The sequence below is a fragment of the Otolemur garnettii genome, unplaced genomic scaffold, assembly GCF_000181295.1.
Source record: "Otolemur garnettii isolate 467f Iridium unplaced genomic scaffold, OtoGar3 scaffold00058, whole genome shotgun sequence".
NCBI lineage: Eukaryota > Metazoa > Chordata > Mammalia > Primates > Galagidae > Otolemur > Otolemur garnettii.
The window spans coordinates 680,492-701,491 of NW_003852453.1; the positions used below are offsets into that span (position 1 = coordinate 680,492).

General features: G+C 40.4%; 1 protein-coding gene across 1 annotated transcript in view; it reads right to left on the minus strand.

Annotated features, from left to right (window-relative positions):
• ITFG1 (integrin alpha FG-GAP repeat containing 1) overlaps nucleotides 1-21,000 on the minus strand; it is a 277,437-nt gene that overhangs the window by 158,948 nt on the left and 97,489 nt on the right. Inside the window, exon 8 of the mRNA XM_003792524.3 lies at nucleotides 18,728-18,809. Within this exon, the coding sequence (XP_003792572.1) occupies nucleotides 18,728-18,809 (82 nt within the window). The remainder of the gene's footprint in view (nucleotides 1-18,727; nucleotides 18,810-21,000) is intronic.

Below are 21,000 nucleotides of genomic sequence, written 5' to 3' on the forward strand. Positions count from 1 at the left end.
GAGCTGGTTTAGTTATGGCAAATTTCTTCAACATGTTTATGTCATTAAAAGTATATGGTTTCTCCATCATAAATGATACTCAGTTTAGCTGGATACAGGAACCTGGACTGAAAGTTCTTTTGTTTTAGGAGACTGAAGGTTCATGACCATCCTTTTCTGGCTTGAAACGTTTCAGCTGAGAGATCACAGTCATTCTGATATTTCTCCCTTTGTTGGTGATGCTTTTCTTACATCTGGCTGCTTGTAGAATTTTCTCCTTCATATTAACTTTGGCACAATTAATCACGATGTGTCTAGGAGATGCTTTATTTGGATTGAATCTTGCTGGGGTTCTGAAACAGTCTACTATCTGAAGTTGTGTATCTCTTACAATGCTTGAAAAATTCTCCTTCAAAATCTCTTGGAGCAGAGGATCTATACCTTTAGGACCATCCTCTTCTCATTTGGGAATTCCTGTAAGACGAATGTTTGATCTTTTGGAGTGATCTCACAACTCTCTCAGGGAATGATCAGTTTTTGCTCTCCATCTGTCTGCCTCTTCAAGCATTTGGGAATGTTCAAAATCTTTGCCTTCAGTATTAGAGACCCTTTATTCTGCCCAGTCAACTCTATTATTGAGGGATTCTACTGTATTTTGGAGCTCCTCAGGTAACTTTTTTGTTTCCCTGAGCTCTGCTATCTCTTTTCTTATTATGTCCATATCCTTGGTGACTTGGGCTTTGAATTCATTAATTTCTTGAGACAACTTCAGAACTACTTTTTGGAATTCAATTTCTATCTTTTCTTTGATTCTATTTATCTTATTTGCCATCCATATTCTGAATTCAATTTCTGACATTGCCACCATTTATCTATGCATGGTATCTTCAGTTGTATCTCCTTTGTCATTTCTTGGGGTGGGGGTGGGGGTTTGATCTCTGGTTATTCATGTTGCCAGAAGTCTTCAGTTGGGTTCCCACTATGTTTATTTTCCACTGTTTGGTTATTAGAACTGATAGGGTGAGATTTAACTGGGGTTCCCAGGTAGTAGAGATAGCCCCTTACCAAAGTGATAGGCTTTGTCATTGTGGCTTATCTCCTACAACCTTACAAAGGCTCCTTTCATAGTTTTGGCCAGAGACTCTGAGGACCTCCTTGGTGAGACAGTGCAAGCTAGCTAGCTTTGTTTTGATATCAGCCAACCTCTTCCCTATCTTAAGAAGCCATGGTATTAGGTTTAAATCTTGGCTGTGAAGTGATATATACAGCTGTGGCACCCAGCCCCCACCCTTCAGTTCTTTTCTGCTACAAAACTTCAAAGGTCAACCTCAGAATGCCCCCGAGTGGACAGTCCCAGTCTTGAGTTCTAATTAAATTGTCTCAGGCAATGCAAATCTTGCACATCAGAAAGGGATTCAAGAGTCTCCAAAAGCACAACTGGAGCCAGAGGTCCACACTCCTGCCTGCCAGACTCAGTCCACACTGTTGTCCACTTCTCTGCTCACAGGTGCAGCTGGAATGAGTGGCAACGCCCACACCCAACAGTCTCAGTCCAAATCCAGCTAGCCTCTGCTTGCCAAACCAGTTGTTGTCACCAGACCATGCTCCTGCCTGCCAGTCTCAGTCCACTACCTGGAAAGCCTCTGTTCACAGGCTCTGTTGGAGTCAGGGCACCATGCCCCACCCACAGGTCAGTCCTCACCTTGTAAGCCTCTGCTCACCAGCCTCGCTGGAGATAGGACCATGCCCTTATGCTCAAAGTCTTGGTTCACACGTACCAAGCCTCTGCTTGAGGGTTCTGTTAGAGTAAGGGCACTATGCCCTGCCTGCTGAACTCAGTCCACACAAGGCAACCACTCTCATGCTGTGGGTGCCATTAGAGCCAGGGGTTCTGCACCCAGTCCTGCTAGACACAGTCTGAACCAAGGGTCAACTGGGTGGGCATAGTCCAAACCAATCCTCCTCCTCTGGGTAGTGTCCCTTTCTTCCCACAGCCTCTTTCTTCCCCATTAGTTACAGATTCTGTCCTGATGGTTGGTGGTCCACACTATGCCCAGATCTCTCAGAAAAAGACCAAACACTCTGCTGTCTGCAAGGGACAGAACTTCAGATCGCCATGCCAGGGAGGAAGGGTGAACTGGGAGTTTGGACTTGTGGGGGAAAATATCTGTTCAATTTTGTGCCTGGCAGGGTTGTGTCTGGGTTCACAAGTGAGACCTCCCTGAAGAAAGAGACCTGGTGTTTAGTGGCTCTCTCCATCCAGGTAAAATGAGAGGTCTTTTGTTCCCTGCTTGCCTGCAGATACCTGTAGTAGGCCTCCTGCTTGGGGGAGGGGTCTCCCATCCTCTAGTCAATAGACTTTGTATCTGTAATTTGTTTTCTTGAATGCCCTTCCTTGGAGTTACAGATTGTGGAACTTCTTTCTTGGCTCAGCTCCCCACCTTTGGCTTCATAGAGTCCAATTCCGTCCAGTTTTTCTCCCTCTGGTCAGGAGCCTCTGCCGAGGGTTGCTATCAGTTGGCCATCTTCCCAGAATTCCCAAAAGCTGTTTTTTACAACTCAGGAGCTAGCCCCCACTGACACAGGAGAAAATGCGACCTCTGCCGGTGTGCGACTTAGAGCAGATGACAGAAACCCCACCTTTGTTCTTTTTGAGACAGAGTCTCATTATGTTGCCCTTGGGAGAGTGCCATGGTATCACTGCTGACAGCAACCTCAAACTCTTGGGCTTAAGTGATTCTCTTGCCTCAGCCTCCCAAGTAGCTAGGGCTACAGGTGCCTGCCACAACACCTGCCTATTTTTTGTTGCAGTTGTCATTGTTGTTTAGCTGGCCTGGGCTGGGTTCAAACTCACTACTTTTGGTGTATGTGGCTGGTGACGTAACTACTGGGGTATGGGCCCTAAGACACCAAGTTATATATATTTTAACCACAATTTGCTGTTTTAGAGGCAGGATCTTACTCTGTCACACAGGATGGAATGTAGTGGTGCTATCATAGTAACTGCAACCTCAAACTCCCTGGCTCAAGCCATCCTCTTGCCTCAGCCTCCCAAGTAGATAGGATTCTGAGCTGTGCCACTGCATCTGGCTATTTTTTCCTTATTTTGTAGAGTCAGGGTTACACCGTGTAGCCCAAGGTAGTCTTTAATTCCTGACCTCAAGCAATCATATCAGCCTTCCAAAGTGCTTGGGTCTACAAGTAGGAGCCACCATATTCAGCCTTAACCAATATTTTTAAGAAAGTACATTAGTGCTTGTCTGAGGCTGGAGTAGGAGTGTAAACTGAGTATATGTGGGCAGGAAATTCTCTAAAAATAGAATTGTGGCCATGTTTGTATGACTATAATAGTTTATTAACACTCATAGAACTCTACACTTAAAATGGGAGACTTTTATGGTAAGCAAAGTATACCACGACAAAATTGTTAAAATTTTAAAATAATTTCTTGGAAGGCTGAGGCAGGGGAATCATTTAGGCCCAGGAGTTTGAGGTTGCTATGAGCTGTGATGCCATGGTACCCAGGGCGACACAGTGAGACTCTGTCTCAATAAATAAATAAATAAATAAATAAAATAATTTACTTAACTAAATTTTTTCCAAAGGAATTATTTGATAAGCATTCACTAGGGTTGGCTATGTGCTACCTACTGTTTGAGACACTGGAAATAGAAATTTGAAGAGTCATGTTCTCTATCTCCAAGGAAGTCTCAGTTAAATGGGGTGGAAACAGAAGTAAATAATACCTAAAACAAAGCAGATACAGCAGAAGTAAAAGGGAATTAGCAAGTCACTCTAACTTGAAATTCTGTTAGACATAATTATCTAACTGAACAGGTAAATAGTTTGACCAGCAAACACTTCTAGAGAGCCCACAAGGTCTCAGGCACTATGCTTTGTATCAGGCACTATGCTTCGTGCTGGTGAAAACTACTACATAGACCAGAATGAGAATAAAGACTAAGTGGGTGAAAGAGGAAGAAAGGGTTGCAGTCAAGAGAAATAACATATATAAAGTCCTGGAAGTAAGACAGCAAAAGGAGAATGATGTATTTGGAGAACTTTACATAATCAGCATGTCCATAAAGTCTTATAAACTGATGCCAGATCTAAAAGGTATGCCCTAGTGACAATGAGTGATAAGAGGCTAATAAAGGATTCTGAGCATTTTAGATTTACCTTGTGTAGACATAGGACCAGAGAGGAGAATGGATTAAAGGCAGGGTGGCCAACAACTTTTCAGGAGCCAAGAGAGAAGAGTTCAAGAAGTGTACATAGGGAGGACAGTTTTAAGAGATATGAAAGAGGCAAGACTCAATGGGCCACGGGGCTTTAGGGGTGAGGAGCTGCAAAGAGGATGAAACATCTTAAGTAGATGTTCTGGGAAAGAGAGAACGGGGATAATGAAAGAACTTTATAGTAGGAACTCCTTCCCTCTCTGGTATCTTTTGAATAGTACATTAAACAAAGAGGACATTGTACTTGTGAGGCTGAGATAAGAGAATCGCTTAAGCCTGAGAGTTTGAGGTTGCTGTGAGCTGTGATGTCACAGCACTCTAATGAGGGTGACCAATGAGACTTTGTCTCAACAACAACAACAAAAAGACACTAAACTATAAGTAAATGACCTAAAATTTTCTATCATTATTGCAGCTCTTTTTATTTCAGCATGTAGTATGTACAAGGTACTAAACTGCCTAAAATGTCATTTTATATTTACCACAGACCTAGTTATAATCTCATATTATACATGAGGAAATGGCTGCTTACTGAATTTGAGTAATCACCCACAGCTAGAATTTGGTGACTCTAAAGCCTAAGACAAATTTTATCTTTGCAAAATAATACTAATTGCTATAGGTAATGGTAATAAATTTAAATGAAATATATATTAAATTTAAACTATGTAAGTTAACTCCTAAACCCTTAACTATTTTTAGTAGGCTGGTGCCTTAATGTTGACCTACTAAGTTTATATTCTCTGTTAACTTCGCTTAGCATTATAAATTATGCCATTGCTTTAATGCCAGGAGCTCATTTGGAAAAGGCTACAAGAAATGTGTGACGTAGGACACTTAACTGACATACATAATGGGCATTATTAGATACTTAAAAGGAAGACTTCCAAATCACAAAAAAATACAAAAAGAAATCAATTGTATACTCAGGAAGCAAAAGTATAAATTGGCCTGTGGGTTGTCTCCACATCTTTGTGATTGGGAATTGAGCTGCTATAAACATTCAAGTGAAAATGTCCTTATGGTAAAATGACATTTTTTTCTTTTGGGTACATGCCTAGTAATAGGATTACAGGATCAAATGGGAGGTCTACTTTTAACTCTGAGGATTCTCCACACTTCTTTCCAAATAGGCTAGTTTAGTTTGCAGTCCCACCAGCAGTATAAAAGTGTTCCCTTCTCTCCACATCCACACCAGCATCTGTAGCTCTGAGAACTTGTGATATGGGCCCTTCTCACTGGGGTCAGGTAATGTCTCAGGGTGGCTTTGCTTGGCATTTTTCTGATGATTCAGGACGCTGAGCATTCTTTCATGTGTTTTTTGGCCATTCATCTGTCTGCTTGGGAGAAAGTTCTGTTCATGTCTCTTGCCCACTGATAAATGGGATTGTTTGCTCTTTTCTTGTTGATTACTTTGGGTTTTCTGTAGCTTCTGGTTATTAACCTTTGTCAGATTCATAACATGCAAATGTAGTCTCTCATTCTCATGGTTATCTGTCTGTTTTTATTGTTGTATTCTTAGCTGTACAGAAACTTTTTAGCTTGATCAGGTCCCATTTATTTATTTTTGTTGTAGCAAATGCCAGTGGAGTCCTCTTCATAAAATCTTTCCCCAGGCTGATATTGTCAGAGGAGTTTTCCCCACGCTTTCTTCTAGAGTTTTTATCACAAATAGATAAACGATGTCATATGTATACCATGGAATACTATTCAGCCATAAGGAAAGACAGAGACTTCATATCTTTTGTGTATACCTGGATGGATTTGGAGAACATCCTAAGTAAAGTATCACAAGAATGGAAAAGCAAGCATCTGGTGTACTCAGTACTAACATGCAACTAGTAGATGAACAACTACATGCCACTCAAAGAAAATAGAATTAAATTAAAGAAGGGGGAGCACCGAGGGGGATGTTTGGCGCGCTCTCATCTATAGGCAAATGTAGGGTATGTGGCACATCTCCTGGGCCAAGGCTCAGCTACAGCTTGGACCCTACCTAACAAGCATGAACAATGTAACCTAATTGTAAGTACCCTTACATTAATCTGAATTTAAAAAATTAAAAAAAAATAAATTTGGAGAAGACATGAAGAATTTTAAAATATTTATTACTAAATGTTTAAGAAAGAATGTGCTTAAATAAAGAGAGATAGATACAGATCCCACACAATGAATCACAATTTAGAAGTTAGAGCTTTAAAACAGAGGGTAAATAGTGATATGTATCTGCAAAATTGTAATTGGAGTAAGAGGAAAAAATGAAAATTAAAGGCAGATTAAGCTTATTTGTAGACAATGCCCTAGTATATGTACTTAGGAGTTTACCTGTGGAATGACTTTATGCTAATAGCAGATAAAATAGACTTCAAGTCAAAAACCATCAAAAGAGACAAGACGGTCATTATTTCATGTTAAAGGGTTCAATTCATCAAGAAGATATAGCCATTGTAAACAGAGTCATGCATCACTTCAGGACAGGAGTTCATTTTGAGAAGTGCACTGTTAGGCAATTTTGCTGCTGTGCCGATATCATGAAATGTTTTCACATAGGCCTGGATTGTATATCCTGCGACTTATCTAGGCTACGCGGGACAGTCTGTTGTTGTTCCTGGGCTACAAATCTGTGCAGCATGTTGCTGTGCTTTAATACTGTAGGCAATGGTGACATAATGGTAAGTATTTGTGTCTCTAAACATAGAAAAGGTACAGTAAACTATGGTTTTATAATCTTAAAGGACCACCATCGGACACGTGGTCCACTGTGGACTGAACTGCACTTGGCAGCGTGTGACCGCAGATCACCCGACACAGGAGCACCTGGACACGGGCAGGAGACAGTGACGGACCCGAAGGGACACAAACTGCAGCACAGCTGAAGCAGAAGGCGTCAAAGACTCTCCTTTCAACAACAGACAAACCAACAAGACAGACAATTACTAAGGCATACTGAAACTGAGCTGTACTTCAGCCAAATGGACCTACCAGATACACACAGAACTTCCATCCAGTACACACAGACCACAAGGCAGGCCACGAAAAAGTCTAAATCATATCAGATATTGGTTCTGACCACAATGACATAAAGCTATAAATCAGTAACAGGAGGAACTTGGAAAACTATATAAATACACAGAAATTAAACATGTTCCTGAGGAAGCGGTCAGCAAAGAAAGTGAAAAGGGCATTAAATGACCTCCAGAGACAAACGAACGCAGCAGCACAATACAAAACCATGGGTCACCGCAAAAGCAGGATTCTGAGGGATATTACAGCGAAGAAGAAAGATCTCAAACAACCTGATGTTTTACCTGAAGACAACAAGAACAAATTGAACCCAAAATTAGTAGAAGGAAAAAAATAATAAAGATCAGAGCAGAAGTAAATGAAATAGAGATGAAAAAAAAATACAAGCAGAATGAAAAATTACCTACTGGGTGCGATGTACACTGTTCAGGTGATGGGTACACTAAAAGTCTAGACTTCACCAATATACAACATACAATACATCCATGCAACACATAAAATCTACACCCCATAAATGTATTAAAATAAAAAAATACAAAAGGTCAATGAAACTAGAGTTAGTTTTATTTTTAAAGATAAAGAAAATTGACAAACCTTTAGTAAGAGAAAAGAAATAAAACCAGAAATTAGAAAGGAGATGTTACCACTGATATCACAGAACTGCAAAGGATCATAAAAGATGATTATGGACAACTATAGGCCAACAAACTGAAAAATCCAGAGAAACAGATAAATTCTCAGATAAACATAATTTACCAAGATTAACTCAAAAAGAAATAGATCATTTGCACACACCAATAATGAGTAATGAGACTGAATCTGTGTTAAAAAGAAAAGCCTAGAGATCTTAACGGTTTCAGTGCTGAATTCTACTAAACATTTAAAGAAGAACTAATATTAATTCTTTTAAAACTATTCCAGAAATCTGAAGAGAGAATACTTCTAAACTCATTCTACAAGGCCAGAATTACCCTGATATCGAAATCAGATAAGGACCTAACAAAGAAAAAAAATTATAGGCTGATGAACATAATTGCAAAAATCCTCAATAAAACACTGGCAAACCCAATTCGGCAGCACATTAAAAAGATCACTCACCATTATAAAGTGGGATTCATCTCAGGAATGAAAAATTGTTCACCATATGAAAATCACATGAGACTCATCACATTAGCAGAATGAAGTATAAAAACAGTATCATCAATACATAAAGAAAATGTACTTGATAGAATTCAGCTCCTCTCATGTTAAAAACTCTCAATAAATTAGGCACAGAAGGTATGTTCCTAAACACAATAAAAGATATGACTAAACCACAGCTAACATCATACTGAACAGGTGAAGGTGTTTTGCTTAAAATTTGCAATAAGATAAAGATGACCAATTTCAAGACTTCTATTCAATGTAGTACGAAGTCCCAGGCAGAGCAATTAGGAAAAATATAGAAATAAAAGGCATCTAGATTAGAAAGGAAGAAGTGAAGGTTGGGCACGGTGGCTCACCCTGTAATCCTGGCACTCTGGGAGGCTGAGGCAGATGGATTACACGCTTGAACTTAGGAGTGGAGACCAGCCTGCGCAAAGGGAGACCCTGACTCTCCTGAACACAGAAAAAACTAGCCGAGTGTTGTGGTGGGCGCCTGTTGTCCCAGCTACTTCGGAGGCTTGAACCCAGGAGTTTGAGGTTGCTGTGAGCTGTTATGACACCACAGTACTGTACCCAAGGGGACTGAGTGAGACTTTGTATCAGGAGGAAAAAAAAAAAAGGTAAAAAGTGAAATTGTCCTTGTTTGCAGGAAAACATGATCTTATATACGGACAACCCCAAAGACGGCACCAAAAAGCCTGTGAGAACTAATGAGCAAGTTCAGTAAAGGTGCAGGCTATAAAATCAACATACAGTAAACTATCTAAAAAAGAAATAAAGAAAATAATTTCATTTACAATAGTTACAAAAAAATTAAGATATCTAGGAATAAATTTAACCAGAGAGGTAAAATGTGTTTAAAAAAAAAGTATGAAACATCAAAAGCACTAAAGAAACTGAAGAGAGCAAAAATAAATGTAGAGGCTTGGCGCCTGTGGCTCAAGCGGCTAAAGCGTCAGCCACATACACCTAAGGTGGTGGGTTCGAATCCAGCCCCAGGCCGCCAAAACAACAATGACGGCTGCAACTAAAAAATAGCTGGGTGTTGTGGCAGGCGCCTGTGGTCCCAGCTACTTGGGAGGCTGAGGCAGGAGACTCACTTGAGCCCAGGAGTTGGAGGTTGCTGTGAGCTGTGATGCCACAGTACTCTACCGAGGGGGAAAGCTTGAGGCTCTGTCTCCAAAAAAAGAATAAATAAATAAATAAATGTAGAGATATCCTGTGTTTATGGATTAGAAGAATAATGTTAAATTCCCATACTATACAACCTTTTTTTTTTTTTTTTTGAGACAAAGTCTCACTTTGTGGCCCTTGGTAGAGTCCTGTGGCGTCACAGCAACCTCCAATTCTTGGGCTTAAGCAATTCTCTTGCTCAGCCTCCAAAGTAGCTGGGACTATAGGCACCTGCCACAACAACCGGCTAATTTTTGGTTGCAGTTGTCATTGTTGTTTAGCAGGCCCAGGCCAGGCTCGAACCCGCCAGCCTCGGTGTATGTGGCTGGCACCCTACTCACTGAGCTATGGGTGCTGAGCTGTACCCTATACAACTTGATCTACAGGTTCAATGCAATCCCTATCAAAAACCACGGTAGAGAAAGAAACAACAAACCAAAACCCTAAAATTTGATGGAACCACAAGAGGCCCTGAATAGCCAAGGCCATCCTGAGCAAAAAGAAAAAAGCTGGTGGAATCACACTGTTGATATCTGACTTCAAATTATACTACAAAGCTATAATAACCAAGACAGCATGACAGAGACACAGAACAAACACAGAGGCCAATGAGACAGAACAGAGAACCCACACACACTTCCACAGGCCAAATGATTTTTGAAAAAAGGTGCCAAGAATACACACTGGGGAAAGGACAGTCTCTTCAATAAATGGTACTGAGGAAACTGGATGTTGCCATGTGGAAGATTCTCAACATACATACATGTCAACTCAAAATAAATTAAAGGCTTATATTTAAGACCACAAACTACGATACTACTAAAAGAATGCACAGAAGAAATGCTATGTAACATTGGTCTGGCAAAGATTTTTTGAAGATCTTAGAAGCACAGGCAACAAAAGCATAACAGGCAAACGGGCTCACAGGGTTACAGTAAAGTCAGCAGCCTCTGCACAGCCAAGGAGAGAGTCAACAGAGTAAGGAGGCAACTTAGAGATGAGGAAAAGTGTTTTCTAACTATACATCTGACAAAGACGTAATACCCATAATTCACAAGGAAGTCAAACTGTAGAAAAAATTGTTCAATAAAAAACAGCAAAATCCTGGATAGACATTTCACTTAGACGAAGACATCTACACAGCCAATAAATATGAAAAATTCTCAACATCACTAATCCTCAGGAAATTTAAATCAAAATCACAACAAGATATTAGCTCACTCCAGTTAGAACAGCCGTTAGGAAAAAGACAAATGTATCACCTGTTAGTGAGGACGTGGAGAGTAAGGGGCCCCTTTCACAGTGTTGGTGGGAAAGTAAATTAGTGTAGCCATGATAAAAACAGTACAGAGGTGTCTCAAAAAATTACAAGTTGAACTACCATATGATCCAGGAATCTCACAACTAGGTAGATCTCATTACTAGCAAAGAAAACAAAATCAGTATTTACAAGAGACATTGCACTCCCATGTTTAATCAGCACTATTCATAACAGCCAAGATACGGAAACGATCTAGTGGCCATCAATGTACAAAACAGATAAAGAAAATGTGTTATCTACACAATGGAATTTCATTCAGCCATAAAAAGGCATGAAATCCTGTTATTTAGGGTAATAAAAATGAATGTGAAGGACATTATGTAAAGGGAAGTGAACTAGTCTCAGAGAGACAACCCCTGTAACAGCCGGGCCTGGGAAGGTGGCAGGGAGGACAGACGGGAGCTCAGGCACAGGGCACAGAGTTCGCTGTTCTACTGCACAGCAAGGTGGCTACAGCCAACAACAACACACTGCGTATTGCAAAGTAGCTAAAAAAGGGAATTTTGATTGCTCTCACCACAAAGAAAAAATGAATGTTTGGGGTGATGGGTTTACTAATTACCTTGATTTAATCATTACACAATGTATACACGCACTGAAAATACCACATTGTATTCCCTATATGTGTACAATTAGTATATGACAATTTTTTAAAAAAACTACAAGAAATTTGTCTTTTGAAAAACTTGTTTTATTCCAAGAGAAATCAGTGTTTAGTGAATCAATCACTAATGCCTGGTCTTGTTTTTTCCTAGAGTCCATAAGCATTATATATTCCAGAGCAGCGGTTCTCAACCTGTGGGTCATGACCCCTTCGGGGGTCAAATGACCTTTCCCCTTTCACAGGGGTCGACATATTTCCAATGGTCTTAAGATCCGAGATATTGCTCCTCATGTGTGGGGGTCACCACACCATGAGGAATTGTATTAAAGGGTCGTGGTGGCATTAGGAAGGTTGAGAACCACTGTTGTAGAATGATGTGTAATTGCATTTTTGATATGAATAATTTGGAAGAATAACCAAGTAGTATAAAAATTCTAAAAAACAGTAAGAGAAAAACTATTAGAAATGCAAGGAACAGAAGGAAAAGATTCATTATGAAAATATATGCTTAAGGAAAAAGTGTATACCAGCAGGTCATGTTGGTGGCCATCCATGAAGGTGAGTACTTTTTTTTTTTTTTTTTTGAGACAGAATCCCAAGCTGTCGCTCTGGGTAGAGAGCAGTGGCATCATAGTTCACAGCAACCTCCAACTCAGACTCAAGCGATCCTTCTGCCTCAGTTTTTCAATTTGTAGTAGAGATGGGGTCTTGCTTTTTGCTCAGGCTGGTCTTGAACTCCTGAGCTCAAGCGATCCACTCACCTCTGTCTTCCAGGGTGCTAGGATTACAGGGATGAGCCACTGCACCCAGCCTCGGTGAATACATATTTTAAGAACTACTGCTGAGGTCCAGCGTGGTGACTCAGGCCTGCAATCCTAGTGCTCTGGGAGGCCCAGGGAGGTGGATCTTTTGAGCTCAGAAGTTTGAGATTGCTGTGAGCTATGACATCATACCCCTCTACAGGAGGTGACAAAGAGAGACTTAGTCTCAAAAAACAAAACAAAAAAAGAGAAGCAAAGCAAAGCAAAGAAAAAACTATTGCTGAAGAAAAAGAGGTGCATAGTTTTAAGGACACAGCTTGTGAGGCAGGGCCAAGGGTCATGTGCCAGCTCTCCTACTTCCTGCCTAGATGTGTGCCCGTCATCAAGTTTCTTAACTTCTCCGAACCCTATTACCACATTGTATTATGAGGATAAATAATACTGTTCACCTCATAGAGGTTGGAAGGATTTCTTTAGATATACATGAAACACTTAATATAAAAAAGTTTCTAACAAAGAGCATGCGGTGAAGGCTATCTCAACAAGTTTGACGAAAATATTTCAGATTGTATGTAAAACCAGCACATTGTACCCCATGATTGCATTAATGTACACAGCTATGATTTAATAAAAAATAACTATTCTTAGGTATTATGAAAAAGCAGTAAGCATTTGCAATATATGAAATTCTTCAATCCTTTTAACGTTACTAATTAACAAAAATTATAAGTCTTACCCTTGATCTCACACACATACACACTATAATCACACATCTTATACACATACAGGTATAAGATGCAAGGGAATGGCAGCAGGAGCAGGTTAAGGACAGAGAATGTCCATTTGTCTCTATGTGTAACAGGGAATAAAAAGGAACTGTCTTGCTCTTGTGGAACAAAACCAACTGGAAAATGGGATTGCTTTGTGAAAGCAGCTAAGGCAACGAACTGCTCTGAAAAAGAGACAAGCAGTAAAGGGCACTTTCATCAATGCACCCATTGTCCACCCATCATCTACTCTCCATCCATCCATCCAACCATAACTAGCTTAGGTCTTTAGTGGGTTAAGGTTAAACACAGAAGCTGCGTATTTACCAACATCCATGAAGTGCAGCTGAGTCTGCTTATCATGGATGAGGCATTTATACAGAAAGAAAATTTTGAGTTGCAGATGGAAAAAAATGAGGTTAAAATGAAAATCAGCGCTGTTATGAAAATGGCAGGGGGTGGGCAGAAAAGATGGCACTAGGCTCCACACTGCTCTGACCGCGCAGGGGACTCCTCTCTAGTGTAATAAAAAATAAATCTTTTTATCCTTCGAAGATATTATTTATTTGTAAGGTCTGATAGTAGACAAGTGGTCTGCAGTAATCACGTCACAGTACTACCACCATCAGACCGCAGAAAGATGCACATGGTTAGTTAATGGGACGGTTTTGTGATTTGTTCCACTATCACAGACCATCCTGTTAATTAGGGCTGCTTTCCAGTGACAAATGTTTGAATCAGTTGTGGATCATATTAGAAAGTATTACAAATATCATCCATTTAATTACAGACTAGCAATGTAATAATGTATAAAACATAACATTATCCTGTAGACTTTTTATAAACTTCTATATTTAAAGGGCTAAGTATACATTAATAACACTGTGCATCATTAAAAAAATTAAATGCACAGAAGCTCTGAGTTAGGATTATGGTTAGAGGCATACACTCTTACTTAGAAAGGCAAGAGTTTATTAAATGTAAACCTGTACAAAATGGCTTCAGGGACATAGGGTCCTAGTTTTTCCTCACATTTTAAGTATCTCTTAAAAGAAATGAATACAGCCTAGTCTGCTTTAAATGCTGAGTATGTATCAAATCAAGAATAGGAAGAAACAATTTTATAATTTTTATATAAATTTTCATTTCCACTCAAAATACTTATCAGAATTATACCTGGTGTCTATGACTCACCAAGCTGGAACGTCACAGAAGTTCTGTTTCTCTCTCTACAGCAACTCAACTACTGCACCGTATCACCAGTGTCATGAGATGAAAGAGAAGTATTAATGGGCCGAATTTATTATTTGTTTGAAAGAGTGAAGCAAACATTAGAATGCTCGAAGAATATCTAGCCATTTTAGGTCTTGAATGGTAACGTGTGCACATAAAAGAGTTCAGTTTTACGAGGAGTGTGTAATAGCACCGTCTGTGCTGGTGGGAGGGGCAGGGCAGGCGAGGGGGACACGGGTGCAGCAGGTTAGGGGAGACCTTTTTAAACTGGTTACTATGACTTAGACTAGATGAAGACTGGCAAGATAAAAATACTAAGCTGTGCAAATGCAGTTGTCTATGTAAATGTCACTTAATGATAAATACTGCACATCATGCATGTTCTGTCCACTGGTCAGAATTCAGGAATTTAAAAATGTAAATGTGAATACTGATAATTAGAATTTATAAGAATTTAGGATGTCACCTACTAAAATCAGTACCCATCTATTTTAGAGATTCAGAACAATTTTTAGTTCAATCACTTAACTTTAATCAAAATAAGCAAAAGTAATGATGTATCAGTATTCATTACAGGAACAACGCTCAGAAGTTTTGAGTTAGGATTACAGTCAAAGGCACTTACAATGTCCTAAATTTGGACTCATCTCTCAAAAACCAATTATAATATTTTACAATTAAGTATTTAATGTTAACACTGAATACTTAATACCCAATTAAATCTATCAGCATATTTTTCATTTAATTAAATAATTCATTCAAAATTATTCATTAGTATTTAGAATGTGTCTGGCACTGCTAGGGGCGCAAGGAAGTGACAGTGACCCAACTGCACTCACTCCAGTGAGTGTATCAGACAGTGTGATGGAGAAAACAAAGCGGGAAGGGGACTGGGGCGGGGGAGAACCAGAGTGTCAGGGAGGCTTCCAGGACAGGGTAACATTTGAGCAGACCACCAGGTACCGAGGGAGGAAGCCCTGGGGCGTATCTGGAGGAAGAGACTCCAATGCAGAGCCATGAGCAGGACAGAGGCCATCAGGACGGACAGTGTGAGGAACACCAAGGAGCCCACGTGGCTGGAGCACAGTTTCATTTATAGTGATGGGAAGAGAGGAGGGACGCTTTGGACACGCATGCTTTAATCTATCCATTACCCGTCCTCTAGAAGGCAGGTAAACAGAGGTGTACGAGACGTGCTCATGCCCAGCTCTGTCTTTCCAGAGCTTGTACTTCCCATCTGCATCTCATTTTGGTTTCTAGTAGGCATCTCAAACGTAACACGCCCCCCAAAGAACTGTTAACCAACAGGATGTTGAAGTTCCTCTTCCCACTTCTTTCTTATCTCATTGAATGGCACTGCCATCAACACAGTTGTTCAGGGAATCAGAGCCATCAGAACCGTGGGCAGGAGCAGCCAGACGCTGCAGCATGTTGACTACAGGATGGGGTGCATCCAGCAAGACAGCCCCACCTTCACTGGCACCTTCAAGGTTTTCAACAAGCAAGTGAATTTGATCCTTTGTGACTGTGAGGAGCTCAGAAAAATCAAGCCTAAAAACTCCAAACAAGCAGAGAGGGGAGAGAAGTGAGTCCTTGGCCTGGTGCTACAACAAGGGGAGAACCTGGTCTTGATGACAGTAGAGGGATGTCCTCCTAAAGACACTGGTATTGCCCAAGGGCCACTTGCTATAGCTGCTGGGGACCCAGGGATTGGAAGGGCTACTGGGGAAGGAATCCCAGCTGGGGTTCTTATGCCTGGGACTTGCCGGGCCAGTCCGTGGGGTTGGTGGGCCATTCCCAACAGGTGACCACCCCACAAGGAAGAGGAACTGTGGCAACTGCTGCCACAGCTAGTATTGCAGGGGCCCCAACCCAGTACCCACCTGGCTGTGAGGGTCCTCCTCCTCCTATGGCTGAGGGGCACTCCCTCCAGGCACGACGGGCCTGCCTCCTGGTATAAAGCTCCCATGGGTCCCCCAATAGGGATCCCCCCTGGACAAGGGACTCCAGTAGGCATGCCCTCTCCAGGGATGCTGCCTCCTCCCCCGGGGATGTGAGGCCGTCTTTGACCCTTGGCCACAGATTTCTATGGAAGTAGCTCCACAGAGGTGTGGGCTCAATTCCTCAGGGTTACGTTCCCACTTTATGCTGCTGTTCGGGAGTCTCACAAGATTGTCCGGCTTCCCTTACAGGCCCCTCCCCAGGAATGCGCCCACTGAGGCCCAGACTCAGCATGGCCTCCTCAGCTCCCTGCCTGTTTCCCGTAGTCTATACTTAGTTTTTTCATTTCCTGGTGGCCTATGAAACTGGTTTATAATAAACTCTGAGGGGAATATGTATATAAAAAAAGACAAAAGACAGTTGTTCAAGCCAAAAATCTTGAAGCTCCTCTTCTTTTCTTCTTCCCACCACCATATGCCCTACAAGCACGCACTGTTGACTCTGTCCTCGATACGTCCTGAACAGGACTACTTCTATCCATTTCCTGGGGAGTGTCTGGTCCAAGTCATCACAGCTTTAGCCTGGTTAACTGCATCCCCTCTTAACTAATCTCCTTGAAGCTTCCAATTAATTTAGAATAAGACTTGGACTCTTTACCTTGTGCACAAGCCCCAGAGAACCTGGATAAGCACCTGCCTCTTCTGGTCACTTCACTTGAGGGTTCCCTCTGCACGGAGCCTCTCCTCCACAATCTCTATCAAATGTGATCACCAACCAGCTACTGAGAACAGCTTTCTCGCCTCCTATTACAGCACTTTGTTTAGTCTTCTCAAAGCTCTCACCATTGTAGAAATTCCTTACTAATTTTCTTATTTTGTCTTTCCACTCTCCATAGAATTTAAACTCCATGATACCAGGGTTGTGGATGCCTCATACTCAGCTGTATGTCAAGTATCTTGGACAGAGCCAGTCCAAACAATAGGTGCTCAAAAATTATTTTTTGAATACATTAATCAACACCTTATGCAGAGTATAAAGCATTATAAAACAGGAAGGAAAGTAAATGGAAGAAAAACTGATTGCTATACCTTGTAAAGAGTAAATATTCTGAATTATTTTATTGAACTGAGTCTGTACATTTTTCATTCAAATAATGTCAAATTCCTTAAATCCAGTACTTACATCTAATTTGCCCGTCTTACACAAATTGAAGTACTTGGTATTTGTACATGGGCCACTACGAATGTTTTGAGATACACAAAAATCAAGAAATAAAAAATCTGCATGAATGGAAACAAGTGAAGCCCTCCCACCAACAAGGAGAAGGCGAGCAAGCTGAAACTTGCACAGGCGGAGCGGAAAGGGCGCCGTCAACCTGCTTCCTGGAAGTGAGATGATGGACCATAACACATCTGTCTCAAGACTTTCTCCGGTAAGGACAATGATAGAGCAATAAACTTAAGACAGAATATCTGAAATCGCAAACATTTTTCTTTTTTATTGATGACTCAGTTGGAGCTCAGAGTCCCTTTTTAATGAAAGTAATAAGGCTATTTAACAAATAAGTGCCAATTTCCAACTGTAAGAGATAAACAAAAAAGTACATCATTAATGTAGACTTTGGGACAAAAGACAACCTTAAATGATGCATACAATCAATAAGCCTGAGTGCAGAAGACACAACGTTCAGACGTTCTACACAGCCTCCTTTAGAACATTAACTACTGGAGAGCACTTTATTTTTATGTATTTATTTATTTAGATAGAGTCTCACTTTGTTGTCCTCAGTAGAGTGCCATGACATCATAGCTCACAGTGACCTCAAACTCCTGGGCTCAAGCTATGCTCTTGCCTCAGTTCTTCTATTATTTTGTAGAGATAGTATCTTACTTTTTTTTAGGCTGGTCTCAAACGCCTGAGCTCAAGCAATCCACCTGCCTTGGCCACCTGGAGTGCTAGGATTACCACCATGAGCCACCATGTCTGGCCAGCATTTGATTTTTAATAGTCTTTTGTAAGAGGGAATATGAACATTTGATTATCAATACAAAAATTTAAATTTTTATACATGGCTCATATGATTTACAATATGAATCTGATTAACTGTAGAACCCTATGGAATACAGAAATTCATGACTTCTTTGAGGAATTCATAATAGATGTTACTTTTCTTTGGAATTAAGACGTAACTAAAAAATGCTTTTGAATATTGGTTTCAGGAGGTAAAACTACATCAATTCTGTTTGTTCAACAGACATAAAGAATTCATGGTAACTAGTACTTGGTATTCTCTGAGAACATGGGTTTTCTCAGCAGACATCATTGTTTTGTGTGTCCTGTAACAGGATTGAGTTCAAACTGTGTTTAAACACACCTGCCACCCGTCCTCCTTACTTTATTAAGGAGTTGAACACGCGTCCTGTACAAGCATCTTCTGAAGCAGCAACAGTTCTGAAGATATCAAAGTTATTTTCTGCTATAAAGAATTAGTATGACTAAGTCAGAACACGGGAGAATTTGAAAAGCAAAAGGAATCTTACCAAAGTCTGCGAACGCTGATTGTCCGACCACCAACATATTTTGAGGTTTTTTCAATACACTATGGACAGAGAAGTTTCCATCCTGTTAAATAAAGAAGTCTTTGAATTAGACCATTATAATTCATTTATTTGTCAAGTGTGAAACAAAGCATTTTAACTGAACCAGGAAATAAATAAATTAAGGCTTTTGTTGTATTGCACAAAAATTATTACAATCCCCCATTCCACTTTTTTTTAACTCAAAAATATATAGTTTATATTGTTTATTTTTCAGTTACATAAATGCAATTGTTTAACCAAAACAACAGGACTGGTTAAAAGTGACTGAACTAAATAAATAATGTATGAGAAGCATATAACCATTTTATGTACTTCTGTCCTCTGATACAGCAATTAACTTCTAAAATTTTATTAAATATTTAAATTTTGTAACTTACATTGTTCTGTATTAACAAAAAAAAATAAGACTTTTAAAAGCAGGATGGAAGTACAATAAAATCAACAGATACTGCATTTAATAAACAATGGGATGTCTCCGTCTCGTCGTATAGTAGAGAGAATACTTTTACTCTTTCTGTTTTCTTTTCCAATTATACTTCTCCAAACTTCCTGCAGCCGTTAGGGTGGCCTTCTTTATTTTTAATGTAGTGGTAAAACTGAACACAAATATAAAGCTCTCTTTGACTTGCAGCTATGCTCTTTTTTTTTTTTTTTTGGCCAGGGATGGGTTTGAACCCGCCACCTCCAGCCTATGGGGCCAGAACCCAACTCCTTTGAGCCACAGGCGCTGCCCTGCAGCTATGCTCTTAATCAAGCCCACATTACACAGACTCCTGGTGTCAGTCCAGCGTGACGACATCAAGCTAAATATCCTCTCAACAAGAACATTTCAGCACAGCTTACATGGGATCTTGCTTACCAGCAAGAGAAGGATTTTTGACTTTTAGGAATTTGTTTCCAGCTCTCCAAAAATGTCCATTCCACTTTTTATCTGCAGCTTGTTTATCAGTCAGGTGCTTTGTAGCTAATCTCATCATAGAGGCTACCTGTCGCTAAAGCACCTATCATTTTTAAACATTCTGAAACACAATGAATGTCACTCACTGTATGTTAACCCTCTCTCAGGTAAAATGTTTGCAAAGCACAGAGGTAATCTGAACTTGTAAAATCAAAATTGGATTCCAGAAAAGTCATAGCTCTCACAAAGAAATTGAGAAAGTCCTGTTTAATTTGGTTATCCTTTGCTAATGATATTTTTTGAGTTCTAGAGCAGTCTTTTTCCTAAATGAGTCATTTTTTTGCTGTGTGAGTTTTTGGTGTGACTTACACATAACATCAAATAATGCAGGTGTAGTCAGTTTATCCTTCTGTATGTTCCTTATACTTCTTGAAAGATCAAGCAATTCTATATAAAAAGCAGAGTATATATACACATGTGCATTTGTATTTCTGCTGTACCCTTTTCTTCCTTCCCATCCTCAATGTCTGTCCAAACTATTCAGACTCTTCTTTTCCCAAACTTGGAGAACAGGACTTCACAGCAGGCCATCAGTGGACACCTTCCCATGGTTGGCAGCAACCACAGCCGTCCTGTAGGCACGACCACGAGTCTATCTCCACAGTCAGAGACCTCACCAAGCGCCTGCAGGTGTTGAGGAAACCAAGAGCCTGGCTTTCCAGGGGAGCAAATCCCACTCCTCTGTGTAAAGGTGTGCAGGGCATTAGCAGGTAAGATCTTTTCATTTTCTCTGCTAAGTTTATAGAAGGAATGAAATTTGTTGTAATTTACATCTGGACTACCCGCTGAATATGCAGATAGGCTAGAAATGCCTAATTTGTATTTGGATAAGGTATCAACAAGCTTTGGTTTTAAGTTTTCTGAAGTATCAGAAAAAAGCTTAACATGTTCATAGAAATCAAGAAAATGATTAGAACTCCAGTTTTCATATCAAAGTACCTAAGAGGTGGGGGAATACTTTTTTATTGTCGAGATTCAACACATCATTTGATGTACTGCAGACAGCATGAACGGCTGTAAGATCTGACAAAATCAGCCCTCCATGGAAATGGGCCAACTCATCTGTTACCAAAATTTCCCCTTTTGTTTACCCACAGAATACCTCAGCTACAACCTCTGAATCAGGAAATATCACTTCACTCAGTTTTGTGGCGACATCAGGGGAAGCACAGGTAGTGCATGTCCATGTGTATGGTGCGCAGCGTGCGGAGCGCCCAGGCTGACTCCGCTGCTGTGTGCGCGGGGCGCCCCGGCC